Source organism: Protopterus annectens, chromosome 3.part0 (genome assembly GCF_019279795.1).
Source record: "Protopterus annectens isolate FY-2018-M chromosome 3.part0, PAN1.0, whole genome shotgun sequence".
Classification (NCBI taxonomy): Eukaryota; Metazoa; Chordata; order Ceratodontiformes; family Protopteridae; genus Protopterus; species Protopterus annectens.
In genome coordinates, this window is record NC_056731.1 from 598,381,230 (window position 1) to 598,408,095 (window position 26,866).

A 26,866-nucleotide genomic window follows, 5' to 3' on the forward strand; every position below is an offset into this window, starting at 1 on the left:
AAGTCCATTTTCAGCAGAGGCACGGGAAGAAAAGCTCCAAGACATACAGAGAATAAGAAGTTTAACAGTTTTACAGAGAATTTCTTTAGACATCTTAACAAAATTGACATAGCATTTATAAAAAGAAACAAATTACAGTTTATAGTATTTATACAAAAACATACAAGCATAGTAACATTGAGAGCAGATTACTTTATATACAGCCTTTACAAGATTGGGAAGTATTTATAAATTTGAACTTGAGGTCAAGCAGAGTGCCTCTTTGGACCTCTTCAAGAGGAACCTTGACGAGTGGATGGGAGAAAGGAAATTCACCCCAGGGATCACGTCAGTTGCCCTGCTAGACAGGGGTCCAGGAAAGTAAATAATGTGGGAAGAAATAGCCAGAGAATTGTTATGGCTAGGCTTGTATAGGCCCTAGGGCTGATAGCCTAGTACCAACCTATGAACCTATGAGGTATGCTAAAGGAAACTTTATAGTGGGAGTGTAGAAGACACTAGCGGGTTTTTGAATAGTAAGGTTTTAGCAATATTGTTGTGACTTGGATAATGATGGAGTCATTCAGCTTGGTAAGTCTGGGCCAGTAATTTGGCCAATATGTTAGCTGACTTGGTTTATTCTAGTGAAAAGAAAGATGAGCATAAAGTGTGTAAAAAAGTACAGAAATATAGAATGTACTTTTCTCAAGGGAAGGATATAGTCTTGCCAGTTGCAGAAATGTTCCTTAATGGAATGCTAAATAAATCGCATACGAGACAAAGTCTGAGACCAAGGTTAGGAGGAGTAAATAAGGAAAATTACTGGACTGAAGCTATGTAATATGTTGTGTTCAGGATAGCAGTTCAGTTAAGGTTAGTGAGTTTGTTCGACCTGTTACTTCAGAGAAGATTACAGACACTCGAGCCTGAGTGTAGAAGATATGTCAGATAAAGACTATATTAGTTTGTTGTTCATGACCATCAGAATATGACGTGCAGGAACTTTGAACACTAATTCTTTATCAGCACTGTTAATGAAGATAGTATTCAGATATTGTGAACATTTAATAAAGCCTTATTAAATGAACTACAGTGTTTGGAGAATTCATTCTGAAAAGTACAGAAGACTTGGCCCATAAAGGAGAGACTGGCACCTGTTCAGCACGAGATTGGGTAATTAACAAATAAAGACTTTTGTTTCAGTCTCATTACAATGTTTGCAGCTAGTTATGGTACAGTACAGTCTTATCACTTACACCTGGCTCACCCTCTATCCAAAACTGACTTCGGAGATTCCGGTATGTTAGGCAAGAATGTACTTGGATGCTACCTTTTAGTAGCACAGGTGCCAAATCTTCATTGCTAGCTTTGACTTGCAGTAGGTTTGCTCAGTAGTGGTTGGGAATAAACTGTCAGGCCCACTGGTGATTTGCCTTTTAGTCAGCATGTGATATCACTGGATGTGCAAACTCTGATAACTAACCAATGGACCTTTTGGGAAAAAAATGTCTGACTGATTACAGGGTCGGATGAACCCTACAATCCATTACTGACAGTCCCCTCAAAGATCAGCTGACAGGGCAAAGACTTGTCTCTAATTTAGGGCTACTATGTCATAGACCTATTTTCTCCTCTAAATTTGGTACAAATACAGAGAACTCTATCTTAGAATGTAAAAGTATGCTGAAGATATCTGTATGCTATGTCATATTGTATACCAGAGTTGTGGTTGAAAGGGTTCAACTGAATTAACTGAACTGCCTGGCTAATAAACAGGTGCATTTAGAATGCCATGAATATAGTGCAGTGACCTCTTCCCTCCCAGGATTAACTTAATGTAATGTTTTTTTTCTGACAGATCATACCAAGAAGTTTGGGGAAGGACATGGCTCCTGTCAAGCTGGAATATCCGGCTTTTTCACAGAGGTTTGTCATGTTTGTTAGTACTTTGTCTTTATATTTCTTTTATTTCCGTAATCTCAGTAGTTAGAAAATTTGCACAGTGGCTTCTACATTAGTATGTGTTGCGTTTGTTTTTCAGCAGTGGGAAACTAAGTTGTATCAAAGGAAAGGAAGAAAGAAACAAATATTTAGTGTCAGCCTAAAAAAGTAGCCTTTCAGTTATGTCACTAGGTTTCTACTTTTGCATCACCAATAAGTTTCTGTGCAGAATATGGCTCTTCTCAAGGTGCAAAAACTCAGGTTAGAACTGTGTGTTTTTCAGGTGCTTGTGACACCAACATCCTAGAGATGTACAGGTACGAGAGTGATGCAGAACATTTGTACATGATGATATGTGTGACGAGTTTGTGGCACTGTATTTGTAAGGGAGTTTAGGGGCAAGTGTAATAACTATTTGTTTACAGTGAGATGTTCATAAATGCAAAAAATGCATTGTGTTATTGACTAGGAGGAACCACTGAGAATAGATTTCTAATGGGCTGTAATATTGTATATAAAGTGGCGATTTTCTAGGCACAGTCATTGACTTTACACTTCTTTTTAGAAAATATATTTTTAATATCTGTTGGTGAAATCAGTAGACTGCTATGGGACAACTTGAAATCTCTCATGTCTAGGAAGGCAGACATATTATTACTAGTTTTTAACTTTGTAATGGCACTTTATTTGAAGTGTGTTGTCATAATCTAATCCCCAATGTTGAAAAGTGTAATTTCAAAATATAAACGATATAATTGGAGGTCCACAACCAGAATGTTGGGCTGAGACATATGACATATTGGTAAGACTTAAGATATTCATCATAAATTGCAAGAACTAATGAACAAAGATATAAAGCCAGAAGCAGGTTTCAGTCTTCAGGCATCCCTAGGGACACTTGTTTACAGTCTCGAGCACTAGTCACGGGGGGAAGCCTGGCTATAAGGAGAAGGCTGACGTATTCTCTACTCTGTTTTTTCCACTGAAGTCAGTGGTTATCCTGCTAGCTTCATGTGACTTGTTAGCTGCTTCTGCAGGACTAAAATCTGAGCAGTGTTGCAAAAATTGTACCTTTTTCTGTCCCTTTTTACATATACTTCAAATATATACTGCTCATATTATTTTTTTATAATATTCCCAATTGAAATTTACCAACAGGTGCCTGATGTTTTTTTTTTTCCCCTCTCTCCTTATATTCATTAAGCCCTATCACCTCTGGGCATGACATCCAAGGACAGTAAGAGAGCAGAGTGAAAGCTGGGATTGTGACCATCATTCTAGAGCATAATAAAGCTTTTTTTCAGCTTTCAAACTGTCTAACAAAATCAATCAGGGCATTGCCGAAGAGGTGCCTGCAGTGCTGACATATAGGAATGTTTTCATACACTCAAAATCTGGCTACAGCATTGCATGCTGGCTTGGTAGGCTGAAATCCTCAATCCCATTTCTGTTGTTGGCTGTAACACTCCATGGCAGTGGTTGTAGTTAACTCCCAGGGCAAAGGGTTTAGTTAACTCTGAGGGCGATGGTTGTGGTTAAATCTGAGGGTGATGGTTGTGGTTAACTCCTGGTGCAATGCTTGTGATTAACTGCACTGAATGGTTAGTACCTGTAAAAGATGGAGTGTTACAGAAAGCAACAGAATTGGGAATAATCATGAGCAAACAAAAATCCTCATGACACTATGAATACAGCCCAGATGACTTGACTTCCATTAGTGGTCCATGAAGTACATTCCCTGGGAGATGTAGCTAATTATAAGTATTATGCTACATTTAGCAAAACAGAAAAAAATAGAAGTGTTGGAAATATGTAGGCTTTTTTATGAAAAGGCTTGAATGTACAAGTCTTGCTTCCCCTTTTTCTCTTTGCCTCTCCTGTTCGTTATAAACTCTCAGAAAAGAAGTGTAGATGTCTTACAGATCACAAAGTTAGAAAGATGCTGGTTGCTATGTTCTTCAAACTTCTTACATGAGAAGACGGTGGTATTGGGGCATAGTATACTTTTGTGAAATTCGCCTTCTTTAGGAATAAGCTGTTTCCTTACACAATTCTATCATCAAACATCGAAAACTCTAAAGAGCTATCTTTTTAGAGTGAATCTAAAAAGATAAAAAAAATCACACACATTTTTGCAGGTGGCAGCCCCCTTGTACCCCTCCACCCCTGCTAATACCAACTCTGAGTTCACATGTTAATGGGGAAAGGACAAACTCCTAGACCATACTGTATCGCAATAGTTAATGCAAAGCAGCCAGCAGACTGTAAAACAATGAAAAAAAAGGTGTTTGCTGTCACAGACTGCATCCCTATCAACACATTAGAATTTTTGGGAATGCCATATTTGGAACTAACAGTCAAAAAACATAGTTCCTTGTTAATCTGTGTTAGAACATCAACTTGCAATAAAGTTGATGTTCATAACTTTGAAATCACATTACTGAAACAGCAAAATTTAGAAATGCCAGAAAGTCAAACACTGAAACATTGTACAGTGCAAGTTGATGATTTTGCCATGTCATAATACAGTGGGGAATATGGGGTTTTGCCTATTCTCAGCTATAGTATGATCTTGGAGTTGGTACATATAATTAACAGCAGATGTAGGGGTGGAGGGGGACTTGCCCCTTTGCAAAAATATATATTGCATGTTTTGGCATTCAGCTTTTTAAGACTTCAGTGTTCTGATGTTTTGATAATGTAGGTTCAATATAATGAACTTTCACATTATGGTAAATTTACATTCCATCATAAACCTGTCACTTGTAATGGTAATTTTCTCTGATGTTATGAATAACATTTAAAAATTGCCATCCATAAACTAAACATTTAAGTACATGGCTTAAATTTAACTTGGTTTTGTTTTCACTTGTTTGCTTCTCATTCATAATTTTCTTTCTGTACCATGATGATGTAATGGTTTACAATGCTCATCAAGCGTGTTTATATATTTTTGCATCTTTGTCACTTTTCTATAGAGAATTCACATTCTTCGTGTTTCACTGTTGCAGTCATCACATTTGGGTTATCTGCCTGCAGGTAGCCCTCAGCCAGCCTGAATACCAGAGTCTACAGATTTCTGCGTCGGATGCTGTTGCTTCCTCCATGACGTCAGGTCGTCAGGGGTATAAAACATGCAGCCGATGCCATTACATCAGTCTTTCTTACCGTGCGGTGCCCAAAGCAGAAGAGCTTGCAAGTGCAGGTCGTCTGACTCCTGAAATTTTCATTTTCGAGTTTCATACTTGAAGTCTTCAAAAAGGTAAGTACCCCATTGGAGATCCTTTTTTCTTGTTCTGATGTCAGAAAAAAATTACAATTGCCTTGCCTGTGGAAAGCAAATACATCATAGAGATTTTCATTCTTACTGCATCACCTGTTTAAGGCCCAGACCATGATGTCCCTCGCTGTCCGTTTTGTGCCTTGTTCAACACCCGAACTATTCATAGTCAGGCTGTTTTTGTTGCTAAATACTTCCGTTCTCGATCTCCATACTCCAAAATGGCTTCTTTAAGCCATCCGACTACCGATCTTCCGAAAAAACATAAGTATAAAGACAGAGACAGACCGCATAGGTCCAAAACTGACGACAATGCTTCCGTTGAGCTAGTCACCAGTCTGCCGGTACTCAGTGAGGAGCTTTTGCAGCCCCTGATACCTGCTACTACAGATTCACAGGCCTCTACTGAGACCCATTCTGAGTCCGGTATGCCACGAGATGCTTCTTCGACTATGGGACCTGCAGATATCTCTACCTTGGATGGGTCCGGAGCCACTGTGCAGGCACCGGCTTCTGAGGGTGTATTCATGCCTACTGACTTTCATATTAAATCGACGGCTTTGTTTCAAGCTAGAAATGCCAAATTCCTCAGGCTTAAAGCTCACACTATGCCTAGAAAACCGACGACCAAACTGCATTCTCTGGCCCATATGCATCAAAAACAAATGATTGGAATGGCTGAAGACCTTATTACGTTAATTAGATGGAGCCAGCCTTCCCCCTGTAAGAGACCTAGAACTGATTTTCTTTCTGATTCTTCTGATCAGGAATCTGATATCTCTGTTCCTTCTGACTACCAGGATTTACCCTTATCTACTTATGAGGATTCTGACGCAGAAGATTCCATTCCCTCTGCTTCCCCTCCAGAAGATTTTTCTTTTGGTGAAACCTTGCATACCCTTGGGGAGCATTTCCGCTGGGAAAGCCAGGACTATTCTGAGCCCAAAAAGAGACTCGGGGAATTTTTAAACCTGCCTCAACACAGACCTCTAGCTACCCCTCCTGTTCTGGAGATTGTAGATGATGATTTCTTAGACTCCAGCCTTACCCCACACACTTTTGCCTCCAGCTCCCAGGAAACCTGACAGGTACTACAGAATACCTGACTCTCACAAATTCCTCTTCAAGAATCCTACTGTGGATCCAAAGACCATTTCCCAAGGACCAAAAGGCATTAAGGCTACTGCTGCCAAAAATCCTACCCCTTCTGTTAGGAACTCTAGAGCTTTAGACAGATGGGATAAGAAGGTATACACTTCTGCTACTTTGGCCATTAGGGCTTTAAATTGCCAGTTTCATATGTTAAAGTATCAGCAGCATATTATGGGACTACTTCAACAGAAAATGATGTTGATTCCTGACTGTGCAGAACACAAAGATTTGAAAGAGTTAATGCATTCTGCTGAACAAGTTGGTAAACATACTTTGCAGTGTGGCTTTGATGCTTTAGAAGCATCTTGCAGGGCTGCTGTCACTGGGTCTGTACTTAGAAGGCATGCTTAGCTTAAGGAACAAAACTTGCCAGATCATGTTAAAGCTAAATTACTGGATGCACCTTTTTGGCAACAAAGCAGAAGTCCTCAAAAGCATGGAGTAAAAAGCTAAATCTATGCAAACTGTTAAATATTTCTTACAAGTACAGCCTCCTAGATTCAGTAGGCATTGGCCTTCAAAGAACTGGTCTTTTCCAGTCCCTTCCAGGCCTTCTCAGTCCAAACCCAGGAGCAGCAGACCACCAATACTTCAGTCTCAGGCTATGCGCAGATCTAAGCAATGGGGGGCTCCCACTTCCAAAGCAGGGAGTAGTAAGCCACCTCTCTATGGAAAAATGGCACAATTACTTATCCTTAACTCTTCCAAGCCCTGCTCAGCTACTTGCTCCCTTAGGATGAAAGCTCGCCTTGCATGCAAAAAACTGGGAACTCATTACACAGGACAAACTGGTTTTAAACATAGTTTCCCTAGGATGCAGATTCCAATTCCACTCACTCCCAACCCCAAGTGGTAGCCAGACCTCCCCCCAAATCAGTGGGTGGAGCCTGTCCCAGCAGAACAAATGGGACAAGGTTTTTATTCAAGACTGTTCCTGGTTCCCAGAAAAGAAAACTCCTGGCATCCTATCCTGGACCTGTCTATTCTCAACATCTTTTTGGTGGTTTCAAAATTCAAAATGCTAACTCTTCAACAGCTTCTTCCTTTGCTAGCCAAGGACGTCTGACTGGCAACCCTAGACTTAAAAGCTTAACTGCACATCCCAATAAGGGAATCCTGCAGACAATACCTACGTTTCAGGGTGGGCTCCATGCACTATCAGTTCTCTGCACTTCCCTTTAGCTTATCTACTGCTGCCAGGGTATTCACAAAGTGTCTAGCTCCAGCCATTGCATTTTGCAGTCAGAGAAATATTCAGATTTACCCATACTTAGACGATTGCCTGATTCGAGAAGAAAGTCAGGACTTGCTATTACAATACCTGGCATTTTTACAGAGACTTCTAACCTCACTGGGGAACACCATCAACAAGTCACCAAGGCCATTGACGAAGGGAAGGTGGTCCACACAGCCTACCTGGACCTCGCAAAAGCCTTCGATACAATACCCCACTCGGGCATTATATATAAGCTCACCAGCTTAAATATAAACCCCTATGTCACTAGATGGGTTGCAAACTGGCTCAAGGACAGAACCCACATGGTTAGAATTGCTGGAGCCATGTCAGACTCCAAACCAGTTACAAGTGGCATCCCACAAGGCTCAGTCCTGGGACATCTCTTGTTCGGTATATATTTCTCGGAGGTACAGGCCAACACGGAAGGACTGTGGCTGACCAAGTTCGCAGATGACTGCAAACTGGGCACCATAATCGACTCTCCAGCCGACACAAGCATCCTCCAAAAGGGCCTCATAGAAACAGACAACTGGTGCCAGAGCCATGGCCTCAAGCTAAACGCCAAAAAGTGTATAGTCATCCCCTTTGGCAAAAACAAAGTGCCCAAAAATTACTACATAGGTGGTAATCCATTAAGTACAGAAGAAGTAATTAGGGACCTGGGGACCCAAGTTGATAGCAATCTCTCATTTGACAACCACATGGCCAAATTGGTTAGAAAAACATTTTATATAGCCCACCTAATCATGAAGGGATTCACATCTAGATTAGGGGAGGTCATCGTGCCTCTTTACTCATCCCTCATCAGGCCCATAATCGAGTACAATGCCCCTTTTGGGATGTACCTTACCAAACACCTGCAGCAACTGGAAAGACCCCAAAAGTACCTCACCAAGAGGATCAAAGGGCTCAAACAGATGCCATATGCTGCCCGCTCAGAGGCGACCTGTGCCTGACGTATAAAGCCATATCCAACCCGGAATTAAGAGACATGCTGCACCTCAAAAACTCCAAATCCCATCGAGCTACACGCTCGAGACTTGAACCTCAGCACTGAAATAAATAGGACATGCTGGAGGGACAGATTCATAACCCAGAGGCTCCCTTCACTCTGGAATAAAATCCCAGTCCAGGTTAGGCAGAGTCCCTCATTGGCTCTCTTCAAGAGGAATCTTGATGAGTGGATGGAAGATCGTAGGTTTACCCCGGGTATCACTTCTGTGTCACTGTTAGACAGAAGCACAGTATACTAACCTCGAAAAAGGGCATAGCAAAATTAATTTAAAATGGGTGGCGAAAGCCAAACATATTCTGGCTAGGCTTATAAATGCCCTAGGGCAGATAGCCTAGTATGAACCTATGAACAAGAAGAAATCACACCTAGTACTCTGCCAACAGATTGTATTCCTTGGAGCAAGCTTGAACACAACTTCCCAGATGGCATTCCTCACTCCGGAGAAACAAGTTTATTTGATAACCTACCTCAGCCTACTGGCCACAAAAACCCAGCTATCTGCAAGGAAAATCCTGCAAGCCCTGGGGTACATGGCCTCTTGCATTCTATTAATTCCATATGCAAGACTGCATATGAGGAAACTTCAGTGGTATCTGAAAAGTCTATGGTGTCAGTATTCTTAGGACCTGGAAACAATGATTCCTATCATTCCTTGTCTAAGAGCAGAGCTCCTTTGGTGGGCAGAGGCCTGCTACCACAACAAGGGACTCCCTTTCACTCTACCCCCTGCCACCCAAACCCTAACAACAGATGCATCAGACTATGCATGGGGGGGGGGGCACACATGACAGGGCAGTGCATTCAGGGCAAATGGAACCCAAATCAGATGCACCTGCATATCAGTCAAAAAGAAATGTTAGCTGTACACAATGCTCTGACAGCCTTCAAAGACCTTATTCTTCCAGGACAACTACTGGTAAAGCCAGACAGCACCACAGTTATGTGGTACATAAACAAGCAGGGGGAACCCATTCCTATCCACTCTGCAGACTAGCCATGGCTCTGTGGAACACAGTCTTGAGCTACCAAGTACACCTACAAGCTCAATTCCTACCAGGCAAACTAAATTCACTGGCAGATGACTTGAGCAGAAATATTCACTGGCAGAAGACTTAAGCAGACATCTCATGGACCTACACAAAGGAAAATTGGAACCCAAAATATTCAAGCTCTTGAAGAACAAATGGGGGACACCAGAGGTAGACCTGTTTGCCTCCCCTCAGAACTACCAGTTGAACAATTCTGCACCAGAACTCCCTACAGTCAAGCTTGGAAAGTGGATGCCCTGTCCTTTACCTGGGAAAGCCTCTCAATGTATGCCTTTCCCCTTCTGCTTCTCCTCTTGAAGGTTCTACTAAAGATCAAACAGGAAAAGCCAAAGACAATACTGATTGCCCCAGACTGGCCACGCCAGCACTGGTACCCCCTTTTGCACAGTCTGACAGTGCTACAACCTTGGCACCTGCCTCAGACCCCTTCCCTGCTGTCCCAGCAGGTGGGCCAGATTCTGCACCCTCAGCTTCAAATCCTGAACATTGCAGCCTGGCTAATTCCCTGAGCTCACCTCTAGCAACCCTCAGTAAGCAGGTGCCAGATGTCATTCTTGAAGCAAGGAGGCCTAGTACTAGAAAATCCTATTCAGAAAAGTGGAAAAGATACTGTTCCTGGAGCCAGGCTCATGGGATGGGCACAACGATGCCCAGCTTACCTCATATTCTAGATTATTTAACAGAAATGCTCCACAAGGGGCCTATCCTTCTCTTCAACTAAGATTCATGCCTCTGCCATTTCAGCACATTGTAATACTGAGCCACCCCTCTTCTCTCATCCCCTGCTAAAACAATTACTTAGAGGGGCCAAAAATTTAAGCCCCCCCCCCAGGAGAGCTCCCACTCCAGCCTGGGACCTTAACTTTGTATTGGAAAAACTCACTCTTCCCCCCATTTGAACCAGCTGCTACAGCAGAGGTGAAATTCCTTTCTTGGAAAACAGCCTTACTTCTAGCCCATCACTGCAGCAAGAAGAGTGTCTGAACTGCAGGCCCTCATGGCAGTGGAACCCTTCAGTATCTTCCATGCAGACGGGGTTTCCCCCAGGACTAATCCATCTTTATGCCCAAGGTGGTGTCTAGTCTAGTGTGGCTCTAAACCAGTCCATTCATTTGCCTACTTTTTTCCCTAATCCTCAAAATAAGGGGGAAAGGACACTGCATTCTCTGGACTTGCACAGACAGCTTAGATTCTATTTGGACAGAACTAAGCCTCTCAATTTGACCAGCTGCTAGTTAGCTTTGCTGCAGGGGCAGAGGGGAAGGCCATTTCAAAGCAAACCATTTCCAAATGGATAGCCCATTGCATCCATTTGTGCTACAAGCACCATGGAAAACCTACCCCACAGGAGATAAGATCACATTCCACCAGGGCATTTACCTCATGACATTTCTCAGAGGAGTCCCTACCATGAACATCATGGAAGTTGCTACCTGGAGCTCTGTACATACTTTCACCAAACATTACCACCTGCCAATCTTTTCTAAATCCAGAGCTGGATTTGCCACAGCAGTCTTACAGGGCCTGATTGCTAGCCCCAATGCACTTTAACTGCCTCCACCCTTCCTTAGCTTTGGGAATCAACCCAAATGTGATGACTGCAACAGTGAAACATGAAGACCACAGTACAGTTGTGCACACGTACCTTAAATGTAGATGTTCGAGTGTATTCACTGCAGTCCTGGTTCCCCTCCCTTCAGCCCCCTGACTTCTCTTGGCTATACCTTTCCTTCTTGTTTGGCATATATTATATCATGTGTATTTGCTTTTTGCTAGGGGTGTTCCATACCATATCATTGCTTCCTATTGTGGGGGCACCTGACATCTGGGGCAAGAAAAACTGATGTAATGGCGTCGGCTGCATGTTTTATACCCTTGACGACCTGATGTCATGGAAGAAGCGACAGCATCCGACACAGAAATCCAAAGACTCTGGTATTCAGGCCAGCTGAGGGCTACCTGCAGGCAGATGACCCAAATGTGATGAGTGCAACAGTGAATACACTTGAAGATCTACATTTATGGTAAGTGTACACAACTGTATTTTTTGGAATCAGATAATCATTTATATTATTGTCTTTCTTCCTTTTTTAGCTTTGATCTCAAACATTTAAAGTGTATTATGTTTATTAAAAATGCTTCTTGAACTTGAAGTATATCATTCATTTGTGATGCATGTGCACCCACGCACACACACACACACACACACACACACAGTAAGAATAATGGTTTACACTTTGACAAACTGTCTGTGTAGCTTTTTACCCGCCTTTTTATCCAGACAGTGAGCTGTTTAGTATCATTTTCAGGCTCAGAGTTGCACTTTCACCCATTGTATGACTTGAGATTTGTAATAAAAGCTTCTGAGATGCAGAGCTTGTACATGGTAATAGTAGTAGTAGTACTGGGTATTCACAAGCCCTGACTTCCATTTGCTTCAATTTTAATGTTTTTTTATTTGGGCATTCATGAGCCCTGATTTCCATTGTCTTCACTCCTGCTGTTAATTTGTTTGGACATTCACGAGCCCTGTCTTCCATTGGTTGCACGCCTGTTTACTTATTTTAATGGTTTTCTGATTCCTGTGTGGTTCCTCAAATATGACAAACAGCTTACAAGATGCTTATTATTTTATTCTATCATCACTAGACTAAATTTAATGTATTTTAAAGCAAATGTTTGCAACATTTTACCTTACCTTGAGTGTGTTTTAGGTAAATCTCTAAATGTCCAAAAAAAGATACTGTAGCTTTTCAGGGGTATGCAGTCTACCCCCCACCCCTGTCCCTCCATTCTTTGAGACCTTATTGGATGCTTTAAAATCATGTAATTACTTAATGACTTGCAGCTTCCTGCTCTCAAAAGGTCAGACAGATTCTGCAAGGTCCCAGAGGAACTTAAGTTCCTGTCTAAGAATTTTGTAGCTGACTCTTCAGCTGTCTTCTGATACACCTTATAAACTACCTAATGTTAATGCCCTGCCTTCAGACATGGACAGCAAGGGTATGGACAGGTGGGGAAAAAGGTTTACACTTCTTTTACTCTGGCCTTCAGGGCAACAAATTATCAGATGCAAATACTTTGTATCGATCCTTAACAGTGTAAACAAACACAGTGATTTGCATGCATGGTACAGAGTCTGAGCAACAAATTTTGTCCTTGGTAAGTCAGGCCTCTCAAGTGGCCAAGTACAGTATAAAATGCAGCCATGATGTTGTTGAGACCTCCAGAGCTGCTGGTAAAATCCTCCATAGGTTCACAGATACAGCTTGATTCCCCCTTGATAAAAATCTTTTGTTCAGACCAGAGGCAGCTAGACTATTCAAATCTTTACAGGAACAAGGAACATGGTAAATCTGTGAAAGATTGCAGACAAATCCCTCTTACTTCTGTATCTGAACACAAGAAGAGTTACCCAGCCAAGCTTACTTTCTTGGTTTGAAGGGAACATAGACCTTCCAAGAAACACAAGAAAGCACGCAGGAAAAGATTTCTAGAAAAACTTGAAAGGGACCCCAGATCTGAGAGGCCTCCTTTCCCAGATAAGTCACTGTTAGTATCTTTCCATCCCCCCACCCCCTCGGTCCTACCCTACCATAACCCTCTCAAAAAACCTCACTCAGTCCATCTTAAACTGGGAAAAGATTGCCACAGAAAAGTGAATATTTTTTATATATATATATATATATATATATATATATATATATATATATATATATATATATAAAATCCATCCCCCCACCCCCTAAAGCTAAGTTATGTCCTGGAAAGAACTTCCTCCCTTAAAAGCCACCCTACCTCCACCCCACAACAAGTTAAATCTCCTTCCTCCTATCCTTTAGGAATGTCAGTCCCAAGGCATGATTGAACCAGTGCCTTTTCAGTTTGTGGACAAGGATTTTACTTTCTTGTTCCAAGAAAGAGAAAAAGAGAGTGGAGACCTATACTGGATGTCCCTTTATTCTCCCACAGGTGTTTATGGCCTCCTTGGATCTGCAGGATGCCTGCCCACTTATCCCCATCCACCCATCTTCTAGGAAATTCCTGAGGTTCTGTACTGGCTCATCTTACTTTCAGTTTACTGTTTTGCCTGCTGGGCTTTCTTCAGCCCCCAGAATAGTCAAAATGTGCTTAGTACCTGTTATAACCTTTTGCAGGACTCGGGGGAATTCAAATATTTCCATGCCTAGATTATCTACTTATCCTGACCTCTTCACCTCAGATCTTACTGCAACACCTCCATTTCACTCTCAACCTCTTCATGAAATGTGATTTATTGCCAACTTTAAAAAGTCTTCCCTCCAGCCCACTCAGGACCTAGCTTTTGTTTGGTTGCAGACTGAACAGTAAAAAGATGCAGGCCTTCTTGCTTCATGAGACTGTACAGAATCTCACAATTTGCTTCCAGTACCTAGCCTCCTACATAGCCTGTTCAGCCAGGGAGATTGTAAGAGCACTAGAATTCATGGCAGGCCCATACCAATACTTTATTTTAGCTAGGTTGCATATGAAGAATATTCAGTGGTACCTGAAAAATGTATGGTCTCAACAGTCTCACTCCCTGATCCCACAGTTCCCCCTCCTGCCTTGTTTCAAGTAAGAGATCCTATGGTAGGTGACTCGGGTGAACATCAATCCAGAAGTACCTTTCAAGGTAAAAACACTAAGTCAAGAAATGTGCACAAATGCCTCAGTCAAGGCTTAAGAGGTTTAGATGGGCATTTTCAAGGTCCAGGGCTATTGACAGTCCATCCTCAAGGATGAACACATTGACCTAAAGGAGATGAAACCTGGCTATCCAGATGGGTATTCCCCTTCAAGCAGTATACATTCCATCACAGGACAACATCCTGCCAGACTCACTAAGCAGGTCCATCAAAGACCCCAGTGAATGCACCCTTAATGAACAGGTCTTCTAAGACATATTCCAGAGGTAGGGAAGACTATAAGATAGACTTATTTGCTTCAGAGAGCAACAAAGAGCTCCCCCTGTTTAGCACAAGAACTCCCTGTCCCTTGCCGTGGAGGACAGATGCACTTTCTTTTCAATGGACGTGGAAGCATTTATGCCTTACCTCATTTTCCTGTACTATCAAAAGTTTTACTAAAGATCCAAAAAGAAAAAAAAAACAAAAATTCTACTGGTGACTTCCTTTTGGCCAAGGTGGAAATGGTTGCTCCTTCTCAATGACTTAACCAGGGGCTATCACCAGAAGCTACCCCACAATGTGGACCTGATCACACAACTGCTTCAACCCGACTTATCCTAAAATCTAAGCCTATAGATAAGATTCGGATCCCTTCTGGACACCAGTCTTCTGAGGATGTGCTTTGGTTGTCCAGTAGACAAGGAGACCCACTACTTGAACATTCTACATAGACATATGGAAGAGATTTTCTATATGGTGTCCTGCAACAATCCAGACCCCACAAAATCCTAGGTTTCTCTTGTCTTATCTTGTATGTGTGAGCTCAGGAAAAGCAATCTGGCATACTTCTCTGTTAAAGCCCAACTTTCAGCCATTTCAGGCTTTCTTCCCCTCAGCTGTTATGTCCACAATTGAGATTAAGCAAATTCTAAAAGTGGTGCTATACTTAAACCCCCACGGGACCTCAACCTCGAGCTAGAGAAACGTACTCTACCTCCTTTTGAACTGGCTGCTTCTCTACTCATAAATTCTGCAGTTGGAAAACTCTTCTGTTACTGGCTTTCACTTCTCCTACAAGAGTCTTGGAACTACAGGCAATCATGGCTGTCCCAACTTGTTTTATTTTTCATAAGGACAGTGTGTGCCTGACAGTACAATCTCTCTTTCATGCCTAATGAAATGTTTCTCAACCAGGTCAATTTACCCACTTTCTTTCCCAACCCACAGAATAGGGGGGAAGTCTCCTACATCTCCTAGATGTGCTCAGATAAGATTTTATCTGGGCAAGACTAAGTCTGTTCATAGGTCAGAACAACTATATGTCTCTTTCATGGACTCTAAATTAGGCCAGCCAGTATCCAAACACACCATTGCTAGTTGGATATCTAAATCCTGATGTTTTTGTTACTGACACCATGGCAAATATTTTCCCTACTTTCCATAGGCTCATTCTACCAGAGCAGCAGTCTCTTCTGGTCAGTTCTACAGATAAGTAAATTTCAAGACAATCCTGAAAGCTGCTACCTGGTCTTTTGTTCACTAAACACTACAGAATAGAGTATTTTCAAGGTATAGGGCTGCCTTTGCTAGTGCAGTCCTTTCTGGACTTTTGGACAATTCACGCCATTCTCAACCATCTTCCCTTCCATTCCCTTAAAGGACTACTATGGGGAAAAATGAAAAAAGTACTTTTTTAACCTTTCCTTACTTTTTCTACACATTTCAAACATGTATGCACCAGAGGTAGTAGTAGTCAGTACTAATTTTAATGTGATATCAACCCTGAATGCCCTCCTGAAGGCAGACATCCTGATTAGATTTTGTTTACTTTTAAAGCTTAATCTTGGTTTTACTGTCATGTCACTTTTCCCTTTACTTAGAATGGAAGAACTGAAAATTAGAGCTAATTTTAACAGGCCTCAGAATTAATATCACTTAGTGCTCTCACTTTTGCATGTATGCTTCCTACTGATGTGTTATAAATTTGTCGAAAAAAGCTCCCTGAAGTTTCACCTCATTGATGTGCTAACAGACTTTTTTGGGCATTCAACTTTTGTACGCTTTAGTTCCTTTTTGTTACTCCTTCCCTCCTTTAACAAGCCAGAGAGTATCACATGCTCTGCTCTGCTCTGCAAGGTCCAGCTAATTAGTCACCTATACATAACAGCAGACAAAACTCTCTTCCTGGTGTGTCAGTAAGTGTTCCCACCCTGACTTCTTGTTCATGTCATCTGAATAGCACTTTCACAGTAGATGTAACAAAATGCTTTTGTCAGTCCTTAATATGCAGGAATCCAAGTATTTCTGAAACCATGCTGTGTAACATGTACACTACTGACTACAATTCATGTTAGCTGTTTGTACAGCTATAGATGTCTGAAAGCTAATACGCACCAACCAAAGAATGGTCGTATTTCAGACAGAGCTTTACATAATGCAGTCCTCAGCCTTGTTACCTCTCAAACAGGCCAGTGATGTTAACCTTTTCATTGCTATCACTTTAGTATGTAAATAGCCATTGAAGTTTATATTATTTTTTTGTTATTCAATATATGCCCCCCTAATCACAATGCAATACCTATTATTGCTGCACACTTTACTTCATGAGTTTGTCAGTGCCACTTTCCAGTGTCATTTCACAGCCATTTGCAGTTGACCAAACAACAGTTTCAGTGTATCTTTTTTTCCTGTGGGAGTGTTATGCTTCATCATCTCCCACTAAGAGCTGTGCTCTTTTTGGTTATTTACATTTTGTAAGTCAACCCTACCAGCCACTCTTCAGCTGTCAGGTTAACAGACTGCTAACAGCTGGCAAACACATGGGCATCAGGTAGAATGCTGCTGTTACATCGGAGAATATGATTTCACCAAACAATTCAACCATATGTATGTAGTAGATATAATTAGATAATACTGACAGAGGTGCCAGAAGATGCTGATGGCTGGGGGGGGGCAGAGGTTCAGTGGGGCCATAGCTCTCAACCTTCCATCTCCAAAATGAGGAACACTCGCCTTCATAATGTGGAACAAATGGACAAAATGTGGAATGCATGCTAATGGCTTACTAACAACTTTGACTAGGAAGGTCATAGGATGGTTAAAATATGCTGGTTTTACTTATAAAGAAGATCCTTTAATTAATTAATATGATTAATTTCTATTTACCATGGATTTCACTTAAAAAAAAATCCTAACACTGAATGTGGGACAAACTCTTTCAATGTGGAACTTTGAGGAACATGAACTTTTTAAGACCCCAAATGAGGTACATTCCTCGTAATGAGATACACTTGAGAGGTATGAGGGGGGCATGTAGTGACCTGAAAAGGGCATTTTTACTTTTTTCTTCTACTGTTAACTGTGATAAAAGATGCACACACATGATATGTGTTTAATAGCTGGATATACGACCAACGGTTGTTGCATTAAGAATAATCCACATAAAGTTCATATTAAAATTATAACAGACTACTCTCACTCATCACCCAGTTCCAAGTGTGAATGGAAGATGTCTTTCACCTGAATGGATGGCCTTTGACTCTACCGTTCACAAAGACTGCCTGTCTGCTAAGAACTTGAATGAGTAAATGAAAGCAGGATAGAAATTTTAATGGGTAACATTAAATTCTGGCATCTGTGTGGTGTTTGGGCATTCCAAGACTGAAAAATACATAGTGGTGAGTGACCGTTGTAATTGCTGTGTGGCATGGATGTCATGTTTTCAGTCTGTTTCTGCCAATAGTCCATATAGCCTAGTATATACTTTATATTGTGAAAGTGGATATAGTGAAGATAGGGTAGCCTTTTCCAAATTCAGAGTAAAAAGTATACACAGAGCTGTCAGCACTATCCTCAGAAATAGACTACAACCAGATTCCGTGCTTCACTATCGTCAGAAATGGACTACAACCAGAGTCCGTGCTTCACTATCGTCAGAAATGGACTACAACCAGAGTCCGTGCTTCACTATCATCAGAAATGGACTACAACCAGAGTCCGTGCTTCACTATCGTCAGAAATGGACTACAACCAGAGTCCATGCTTCACTATCGTCAGAAATGGAATACAACCAGAGTCTGTGCTTCGCTATCGTCAGAAATGGACTACAACCAGAGTCCATGCTTCACTATCATCAGAAATGGACTACAACCAGAGTCTGTGCTTCACTATTGTCAGAAATGGACTACAACCAGAGTCCGTGCTTCACTATCGTCAGAAATGGACTACAACCAGAGTCCGTGCTTCACTATCGTCAGAAATGGACTACAACCAGAGTCCGTGCTTCACTATCGTCAGAAATGGACTACAACCAGAGTCCGTGCTCCACTATCGTCAGAAATGGACTACAACCAGAGTCCGTGCTTCACTATCGTCAGAAATGGACTACAACCAGAGTCCGTGCTTCACTATCATCAGAAATGGACTACAACCAGAGTCCGTGCTTCACTATCATCAGAAATGGACTACAACCAGAGTCCGTGCTTCACTATCATCAGAAATGGACTACAACCAGAGTCTGTGCTTCTGCTTCCTCTGGTAAGTCCTGCAAAGCTTTAGGGTACCTTCCACACACCCAAACCATTAGCTCGAGCTGAACTAGCTTAAAAGACAAGTTTCAGAGCCAAGACTCTTCAGAGCTTTTATGCCAAATGAGAGAGGAAGGCTGAGCCCTGAGAAGACATTGCTAGAAATAAATAAAAAAAATGACCAGACACACTGGCATAAAAAAAAAACATCAAAAACAAGGATGGAGTGGTTACTGCAGCAGTGATGATTCTAACATCTACTGCTATGGTAAATTAATTTACACAACTGTACTATGCTCTTCATATTAATCATTGCTGCAGTAGCCTGAGCAGTTTGAGTAGATTACCATAGCTTAGAACAACTGGGAGGTGGAATAAGGGTCCAGGAGTCACTGGAGAATGGTCCTAGCAAAACTTGACCTAGACCTGGAAAAGGAATCTGGTTGTAGTGCTTTGTAAAGGTATGTACACAGGACCAAATTGCTGCTTCTAGAATATTGCTAGAATGTAACCCTTTCCAAAAAGCCATTGATGAAGCCAAGGCCCTGGTAGAATGTGGCTTGACCCTGCTTGGAATAGTTTGTTGCAGTGGGAATAACAAAAGGTACTATGCCGAGATATCTATTTGGAAATAGTTTGCTTTGACTCAAGTTGCCCCTTCTCCTTACCTTCACAGTAAATAAACAGCTGATTGGAAGTTGTGAATGAGTTTGTAATGTCAAGATAATACCTGAACTGTCTATGGAAATGCTAGGTATGAAGTACCATTTCTCCCTCATTTTGGGGTGCAGGGAGGAACACAGGGAGATGGGTAGTTTGGCTTTAAGTACATTTGGATGCCACTTTAAACATAAAAAGAATGCTTAGTTCTCAAGGAAATCCTGCCCTCTGGAAAATGAAACAAGCTTGACCCACCATAAGAGTTTACAACTCAGATACTCTTCTTGCACAGGTCAGAGCAAGCAGTAAAACTGCCTTCCTTATTAAGAACCTCAAGTCAGCCAGATTAGCTGGTTCAAATGGAGCAAGTATTAGCTTATAGCACAAAATTAATGTCCCAAGGAGGAGCCACTGGTTTCTTGGAGGTCTCTTGTGCAAAACTCCTTTCAAAAACATTTTGAGATTGGAATGCCTTGAAAGAGGAAGCTGCATGGGCAGACTTGCTGAAATGGTAAACAAGTGAACCTTAATAGACGAGTAAGACAGGCGATAGAAAAGTAACTCAAAAACATTGTAAAACAATAGAAACACTACTCTGAATGGGTTTTGGTTATGTTAATGGCACCAACTGGAAAGCATTTTCCATTTGCTAATTTATGATTTTCTACTAGCAGGCTTTGTGCCTTCTGCATATTCTCAGTAAACAGATGCCTAAAAGGTGTTAAGACCCTATCATCCAGGCAGTCAAAGTTGTTTGGGAGTTGGGATGTATAAAATGTCCCTGTTCTTTTTTTTCTTTTAATTTTTTTTTAACAAGAAAAATCTTTGCCTATGTCATAAGCGTTAATTTAATAATGATGCATTTATATAGATGAAAACAAATCATATTGACATTTTTTCAGTTGCATACATAATACATCACTCATAATCTATTTAGTCATTGTCAGCCAAACATTACGAAGCTCATTCAATTCCTGCCTTCCCTTAAACCTCATTCCACCTACAAAAATTATTTTGCATGTATTGTCCCCACAATTCCCATTTTTTTCTATGTAATTTGATCTTCCCTTTTTGTAAAGATCCCACTCTCAGTTGTTTTATCTATGTTACTATAGTCACTACTTCTAGTACATTTGATTTAGATTTTGATTTCCATTTTCTACTAACTGCTTTGTTGGCAGCCACCAAAATTAAACTCAGCAAGCCCTTATTATGCCTAGACAATTCCAATTCTATATCGCAGTAAAAAAAATAATTTCTTTAGTTACACCTGTTTGTTCACCAAGTTTTTCTGATAGAGTAGTCTGCCAAGTCATTACACTCCCAAAACTGTGTTCCCATTTACCTCTTTTGTCACTGTTCTTGTGTGACTAGAATAAGTCTGTGAAGAAACTTGGGGTAATTGCCCTTGGCTAATTCCAAAAGAATGGAGAACTATTGTTGCCTGGGACAGTGATCTTATGGGATTTCTTCTGAATCTGCAGAATTACCTTGAATATCAGTGGAAAGGTTGGAAAAACATACAAGAATATCCCTGTTCAAGGAAAGGAAAAGGAATCCGTCTTTAAGGCCTTCTTGCATGAAGTTCTGGAGCAGAATTGTGCCAACTGATTGTTCATTGAGAAGGCAAAAGGCCTTCTTCAGAAATTCCCCACAGATGGATCAGATCTTGGAAGACTCCCTGATCTAGATTCCATTCATAAGGATCTGCTTTTGTCCTGCCTAGCTTTCCTGCCACACAGTTTTGCTCTGATAGAATGTAGGAAGTAGAGTGAGATTCTGCTGTAAAGCTGTACCCTGTGATAAAATGGCTAGTCTGCATACAGGATAAGACCTGGTTCTCCCTTGTTTATCTACCACATCACTGTGGTATTGTACATAACAACTTGAAGTGGTCCTGGGGACAAAAGTGATTTAAAGAGTTGGGTGGCTTAATAAGGGCAAGCATCTCTTTTATATTCATGTGCTTGTGTCACTTTGTTGTCCCAGATACTTTGCTCATTTATTCCCATTAACAGTGATTCCCAAGCAGAGAAGGTGACTTTGGTAACTGTTCTAGAGCAGGATGGGAAAGGGAGAAACCTAGATTCAAGGTATTTGATGTCTATACCAAGTGATTTCTCTTTTCACACATCTCAGAACTGGAATCCAAAAAGATAGTACATGCTGGTGCTGGGATCACAAAGGCCATACCTGTCAACTGTCCAGAATTTCACAAAATGTCCAGATTTTTTATATATTTGGTATGTTTCTCATAAAACCATGGCTTTCTGGTAAACCACTGGAAAATCATTGAGGATTGAAATCATGAAATAATAACAAGCATTTGAATTTCATATTCCATATCCTTCAGACAATTCATGCTAATGCAAAACCTGTTATTCCATCAACTTTATACAATATTTTAAAAATGTCTCTCTTGAGGCCTTTGTCCCCCCATTATTTATGGCTTTGTCCTGATTTCTTGCTCTAAGAGGTTGGTAGATATGAGAGAAACTTCAGATAGCATTGTGTTTTTCTCATGTGGAGTCAGGCCAGATGTAACATGAGAACCATAGATGACATGGGACTCAAAATCCTGAGGTGTTCCCTCCTCTGCCTACTAAGGGGACCCCAACAGCTATAGAAAACATTGCTAACTCATGGTCCATAGTTTTAGTATGTGCAATACCAGAAGGATCTGGGGAAAAAAACTGGAGTAGATCTAAATATAGATCTTTGCTTTTTTCCTGTTGAAGAAACCTTCTTTGCACACAGTTTCATTTGGAGTCTGAGCCTGTATAGGAGATCTCTCACCAAAGGGAGAGATTGATTTCACACACACTGAAAAAGAGTCTGCATAAAGAAGTCATTTAAATATGGAAAAAGTGAATATCTTGTAGCCTGCAATGTTTTATGATGGGGGTTAGAAAATTTGTGAACACTCTTGGGGCAGTGGATGCCTCAAATGGTAAGGAAGAGAATGGACAATGCGATCCAAACGCATAAAACCTTAAGAAACATGTGAAGCCTTAATGGATAAGAATGTAATAAGCATCTTTTAAATCTAAGGTTACCAATAAATCTCAAATGGGGAAGAATGGGGTAAGTGATTGTGTTGTGAAAGCATCTTGAATTTGGGCACTGTCATAAACTGCTTTAAGAAAAAAGGTCCATAACTGATCTCTATGCATTTTCTTTCTATGGCATCAGATGCACTCTTAATTGAAAACCTCTTCTCCCCTCTGGGAAAGAAGAACTGTTTCTATTATCCCCCAGTAAAGCATGTACTGTAGGACAGGAGGGAACAGAAGAGTTTGGTCTGATGGATGTGGATTAATTCCCTGCAAAGAAGGGGCCACTTCCCACTGCCGTCTGTACCCCTGCTTAATCCCACTGCCGTCTGTACCCCTGCTTAATCAGTCTCAGAACCCATTTATCCAAAACAGCCTGTTGCCAAAGAGAGAAATGGAGATTCAGACTTTCTGGAAGGGATAAGAAACTGCAACTGTGAGAGGGAGGACAAGGCCCCTTACATAGTCATTCTAAGTTATTTGACTGTCCTTTGTTCTGGGGAAGGGGTCGTTTTTTTTTTAATACCTGCTTACCATTGTATTGCTGAGACTGTTTTTTTGCCACAGTTGAACAAGGGAGAAAAAAAAAATAATGGAAAATTTAGAGAAGGAGGGATAAAGAATTCCCTGCAGCAGCTTAACCCTCTCATCACGTTTGATAACTTTTGCAGCAGTGGGACTAAAATTTTTATCCAGAAGTGAATTTAAAATCTCATATTTGCATCCTCTAGGAGGTTCTCAGAATTAAGCTAGGCAAACCTCCTCAACACAGTACCAGTGGTAGCCTCGATGGATGTAATATCTACAGTCATAAACATACGTTAAATGACAGGTGACCTGAAATATAAAAAAAAAAAAAAAAAAAAAAAAACACAAAGCAGATTTTGCCTCACATGAAGTAACTGCAGATAAAACATACCTCATATTTTCACAATTAGAATAATCTTTAACATATGGGCCTGCCAATTCAAAGTTCTTAAAATTAAAGTCGCAGAAGCAAACACTTTTCCCCAAACGTAAAACTTGTTTTACCATCCTTGTCAGAAGGAGAAAGATTCGAGTTAAAATGTTTGGCAGCATCTGGATTGACTAAAGCTATAGCTGCTAGGTCACGTTTGGGAAGAGTGTATAAAAACTTAAAAGACTAACTTTATACATTCTATTTGCCTTTTTTTGGGCAGCAGGCTGTGTGTCAGGAAAACTGAAAGATAATTCCTCCAGAGCTGACAGATTTGGGAAAATGAGTGAAGGTTCTGGAAATTCCTTCTGTGACAGCTGATTTCTATGGAACTGAGAAAACTTATTGTAAGCCCACTGAATACACTTGCGCATTCTGGAAATAGTGTAGGAGTAAAACAAAAATCATTGATAGGGAGATTCAGGTAATGTGCTGGCCTCTTGAGTCTGAATCAGAATCTGTCTGGCTATTTTTCCCAGAAACCACCTGATAAGAAAGATCAATAGACTGTACAAGACCCTGAGCCAGACTTAATAAACTACTCACGTCCAGTGAAACTGGAGGAGGAGAAGCTGTAAGAGTTTGTTTCTTTTTAACAGGAAAATTAAGGCAAACATTTTTTTAATGACAGCAATAGCTTCCTCGGGGATGGGCTAAACATTCTGTTTAAGCAGAGGCACCTTCCCTGCCCCTTCTCACAACACCAACAAAAGTGGCTCGCCCTTGTCCACTAAGGGGACCCAACACCTACAGAGGACATTACTACCCCCCATTCTGTAGTGGCTGTATTTGGCACACCAGAGAGATCTATGGAAAAAGAAAAGGGGTCTGAGGAACCAGCTTGGCCATAGCAGTCTCTCTCATCTCAGTCCGAGGCAAATTACCAGCCTGCTGTGGTGGCAAATGCTGCTTAGTTAACTTTTTTAACAACTTTATTAAATTATCACTTAAGACATAGGCAAACATACATTTATATGAAAGAAAACAAACCATGTGAGGAACATCTACAAGCTAAGAATTATGAGTAATGATCCCTGAGATGTAAGAAAATATTTATTGACAATTACTCAGATAAAAGTTTGTTGACTGAGCAGCACTAAACATTCCAATGTATTGTTTGTGTATGTTCAAAACACCATACCTGTCATGCATTGTATATTGTAATCACTTGAAGTAGCTGCTTCACAATAAAAAAGATTGCTTTCCTGATAAGATGAATTTGTACAGAAATGAATTTGTTGAGCAGTATTTGCTGACTTTTACGTTGCCAGCTTTTAACTTAAAAAAAAAAAAAAAAAAAAAGAATACTGCAATAAAATAAGTAATATTTTCCTGAATAGCTGTGAAGGTTATATGTTAGAATGATGAAAGTTATCTGTTTATCATTCTGACATATAACTGTCACAGCATACTTCTTAACTGTCCAAATTTTTGCCTAATATTTTAGTAATTTCCTCATAAAATGTGTGGTTTTCTGGGAATCACTGAGGATTGAAGTCACTAAATAAAGGCATACATTTGACTTGCAGACTTCATATCCTTTATAAAATATTAACATAAATGCTGTTATTCTGCCAGCCTTCTAAACTTTTAAGAGCAGTCTTTAAAATCCATCCCTGTTTGTGGTCCGTTGTCCCCTTGCTACTTTAGGCTTTGTCCATATTTCTTGTGGTAAGAGGTTGGGAGGTATATCTCTGAAACATGATTTAAAAGTTAAAAAAAAATTATATTCTCTGGAGCAACCTTCCTTATGTAGGAGTCTGAACTCTCTGCATACCTTTCAACCTCTTAGTGCAAAAAATGTGGACAAAGCCTAAAACAACGGAAGGACAAAGGCCTAAAAATTGGGACAGATTTTAAATATTGCTCCTATAAACTTAGAAAGTTGCTAGATTAACAAGATTTTGTGTTAGCATGCATTTCCCAAAAGATATTAAGTCTGAAATTCAAATGTTTGTCATCATTTAGTGACTTCAATCCATAGTGAATTGCCAGCAAACCACAAAGTTTATGAAGAATAGACCCCAAAAATATGAGGCGAAAATCTGGACAGTTGAGAACTATGAGTCCCTCTACACACTCATGCATGCACACATATACTCACCGACAGATATACTCATGCACACCCTCATACATGCACTCATACGCACTCGCTTGTACGCATGCAGTCATGCACACTCACATGTATGCACTAACCCACACATGCTCACATACATGAATTCATGAACACTCGCATACATGCTGTCACGAACATTCTCAGACAACTGGACACACACAGTTTCTCTTAGAGTAAAAGATTGCGATGTCCCTCGACACACTCGTGCATACACACACACATACTCATATATACAAGTAGTTGTGCACACTTGCAGACACAGACATAGCATTTTTAATTAAAAAAAAATAAAAAAAAAAACAGGACTCTGGTGGGGGAGGCACAGTTCCCCCCTAGCCCTATGGTTTTGACACCCTTGTTATTTTCGCAATCTGGTCTGGAAGATATACAGTTGTAAGAGTTTTAAGGATTTCAGCATTTCACCTCAAAGATGTGAAATCTAGAAGCACCAGCGTCTTCTCTATCAAGAGCATTTCTCAGAATGGTTGCCAAACTAAAGGGTTTTGCTTGTTGCCAGAAGCTGATTTGAAGCATACCTCTCAACCTCTTAAAGCAAGAGATTTGGACAAAGTGATAAATAAAAGTGGGACAAAGGCCCAAAAATAGGGACAATTTTTAAATAGTGATCTTACAAATTTAGAAAGTTGATGCATTAACAGGTTTTGCATTTGCACAAATTTTCTGAAGGGTATGAAGCCTGAAACTTAAATACCGGTCATCATTTTCTAACTTCAGTCTTAAATGATTTGCCACTACCTTGCCATAAAATCACAATTATATGAAAAATGGACCAAAAATATGAGACAAAAATCTGGACATTCTGCAAAAATCTGTAGAGTTGAGAGGTGCGAATCAAAGAGATGATGATATCAGTGTAAATGTTCAACCAAATAATTCTTCAAAGAGTATCATAATGCCTAATCAGTGCAGTACAAATTACAAAATGCAGAACATTGTTCAAGAGGGCAGTATTATACCAGTAGGGGTATAGAAAATAATCAAGATGGGTCTGGAATTTAGTGGAGAAAATTTATAAAGAAGACAAGATATTGGGAACAAATGATTAAGGAGGGAAAGTTAAGAGAGTGGGATGAGGCCAAGCAGAAAGTTGGACTGCAGGTTTGGGACAATCTTACATGTTAGAGGTTTTACTTGAGTCTGGAATAGAAGCTGCCGTTACAAAGGGATAATTATTAGGGCATATAAAATATTGAATGGTAGCTGTAGGAATCAATCAAAGGGGCAAGAAAA

General features: G+C 40.6%; 1 protein-coding gene across 3 annotated transcripts in view; it reads left to right on the plus strand.

Moving 5' to 3' along the window:
- Positions 1-26,866, plus strand: part of ITGA9 (integrin subunit alpha 9) — a 5,160,704-nt gene that overhangs the window by 475,639 nt on the left and 4,658,199 nt on the right. For all 3 annotated transcript variants that reach the window (XM_044065011.1, XM_044065010.1, XM_044065009.1), the window contains exon 5: positions 1,838-1,905. In XM_044065011.1, the coding sequence (XP_043920946.1) occupies positions 1,838-1,905 (68 nt within the window). The remainder of the gene's footprint in view (positions 1-1,837; positions 1,906-26,866) is intronic.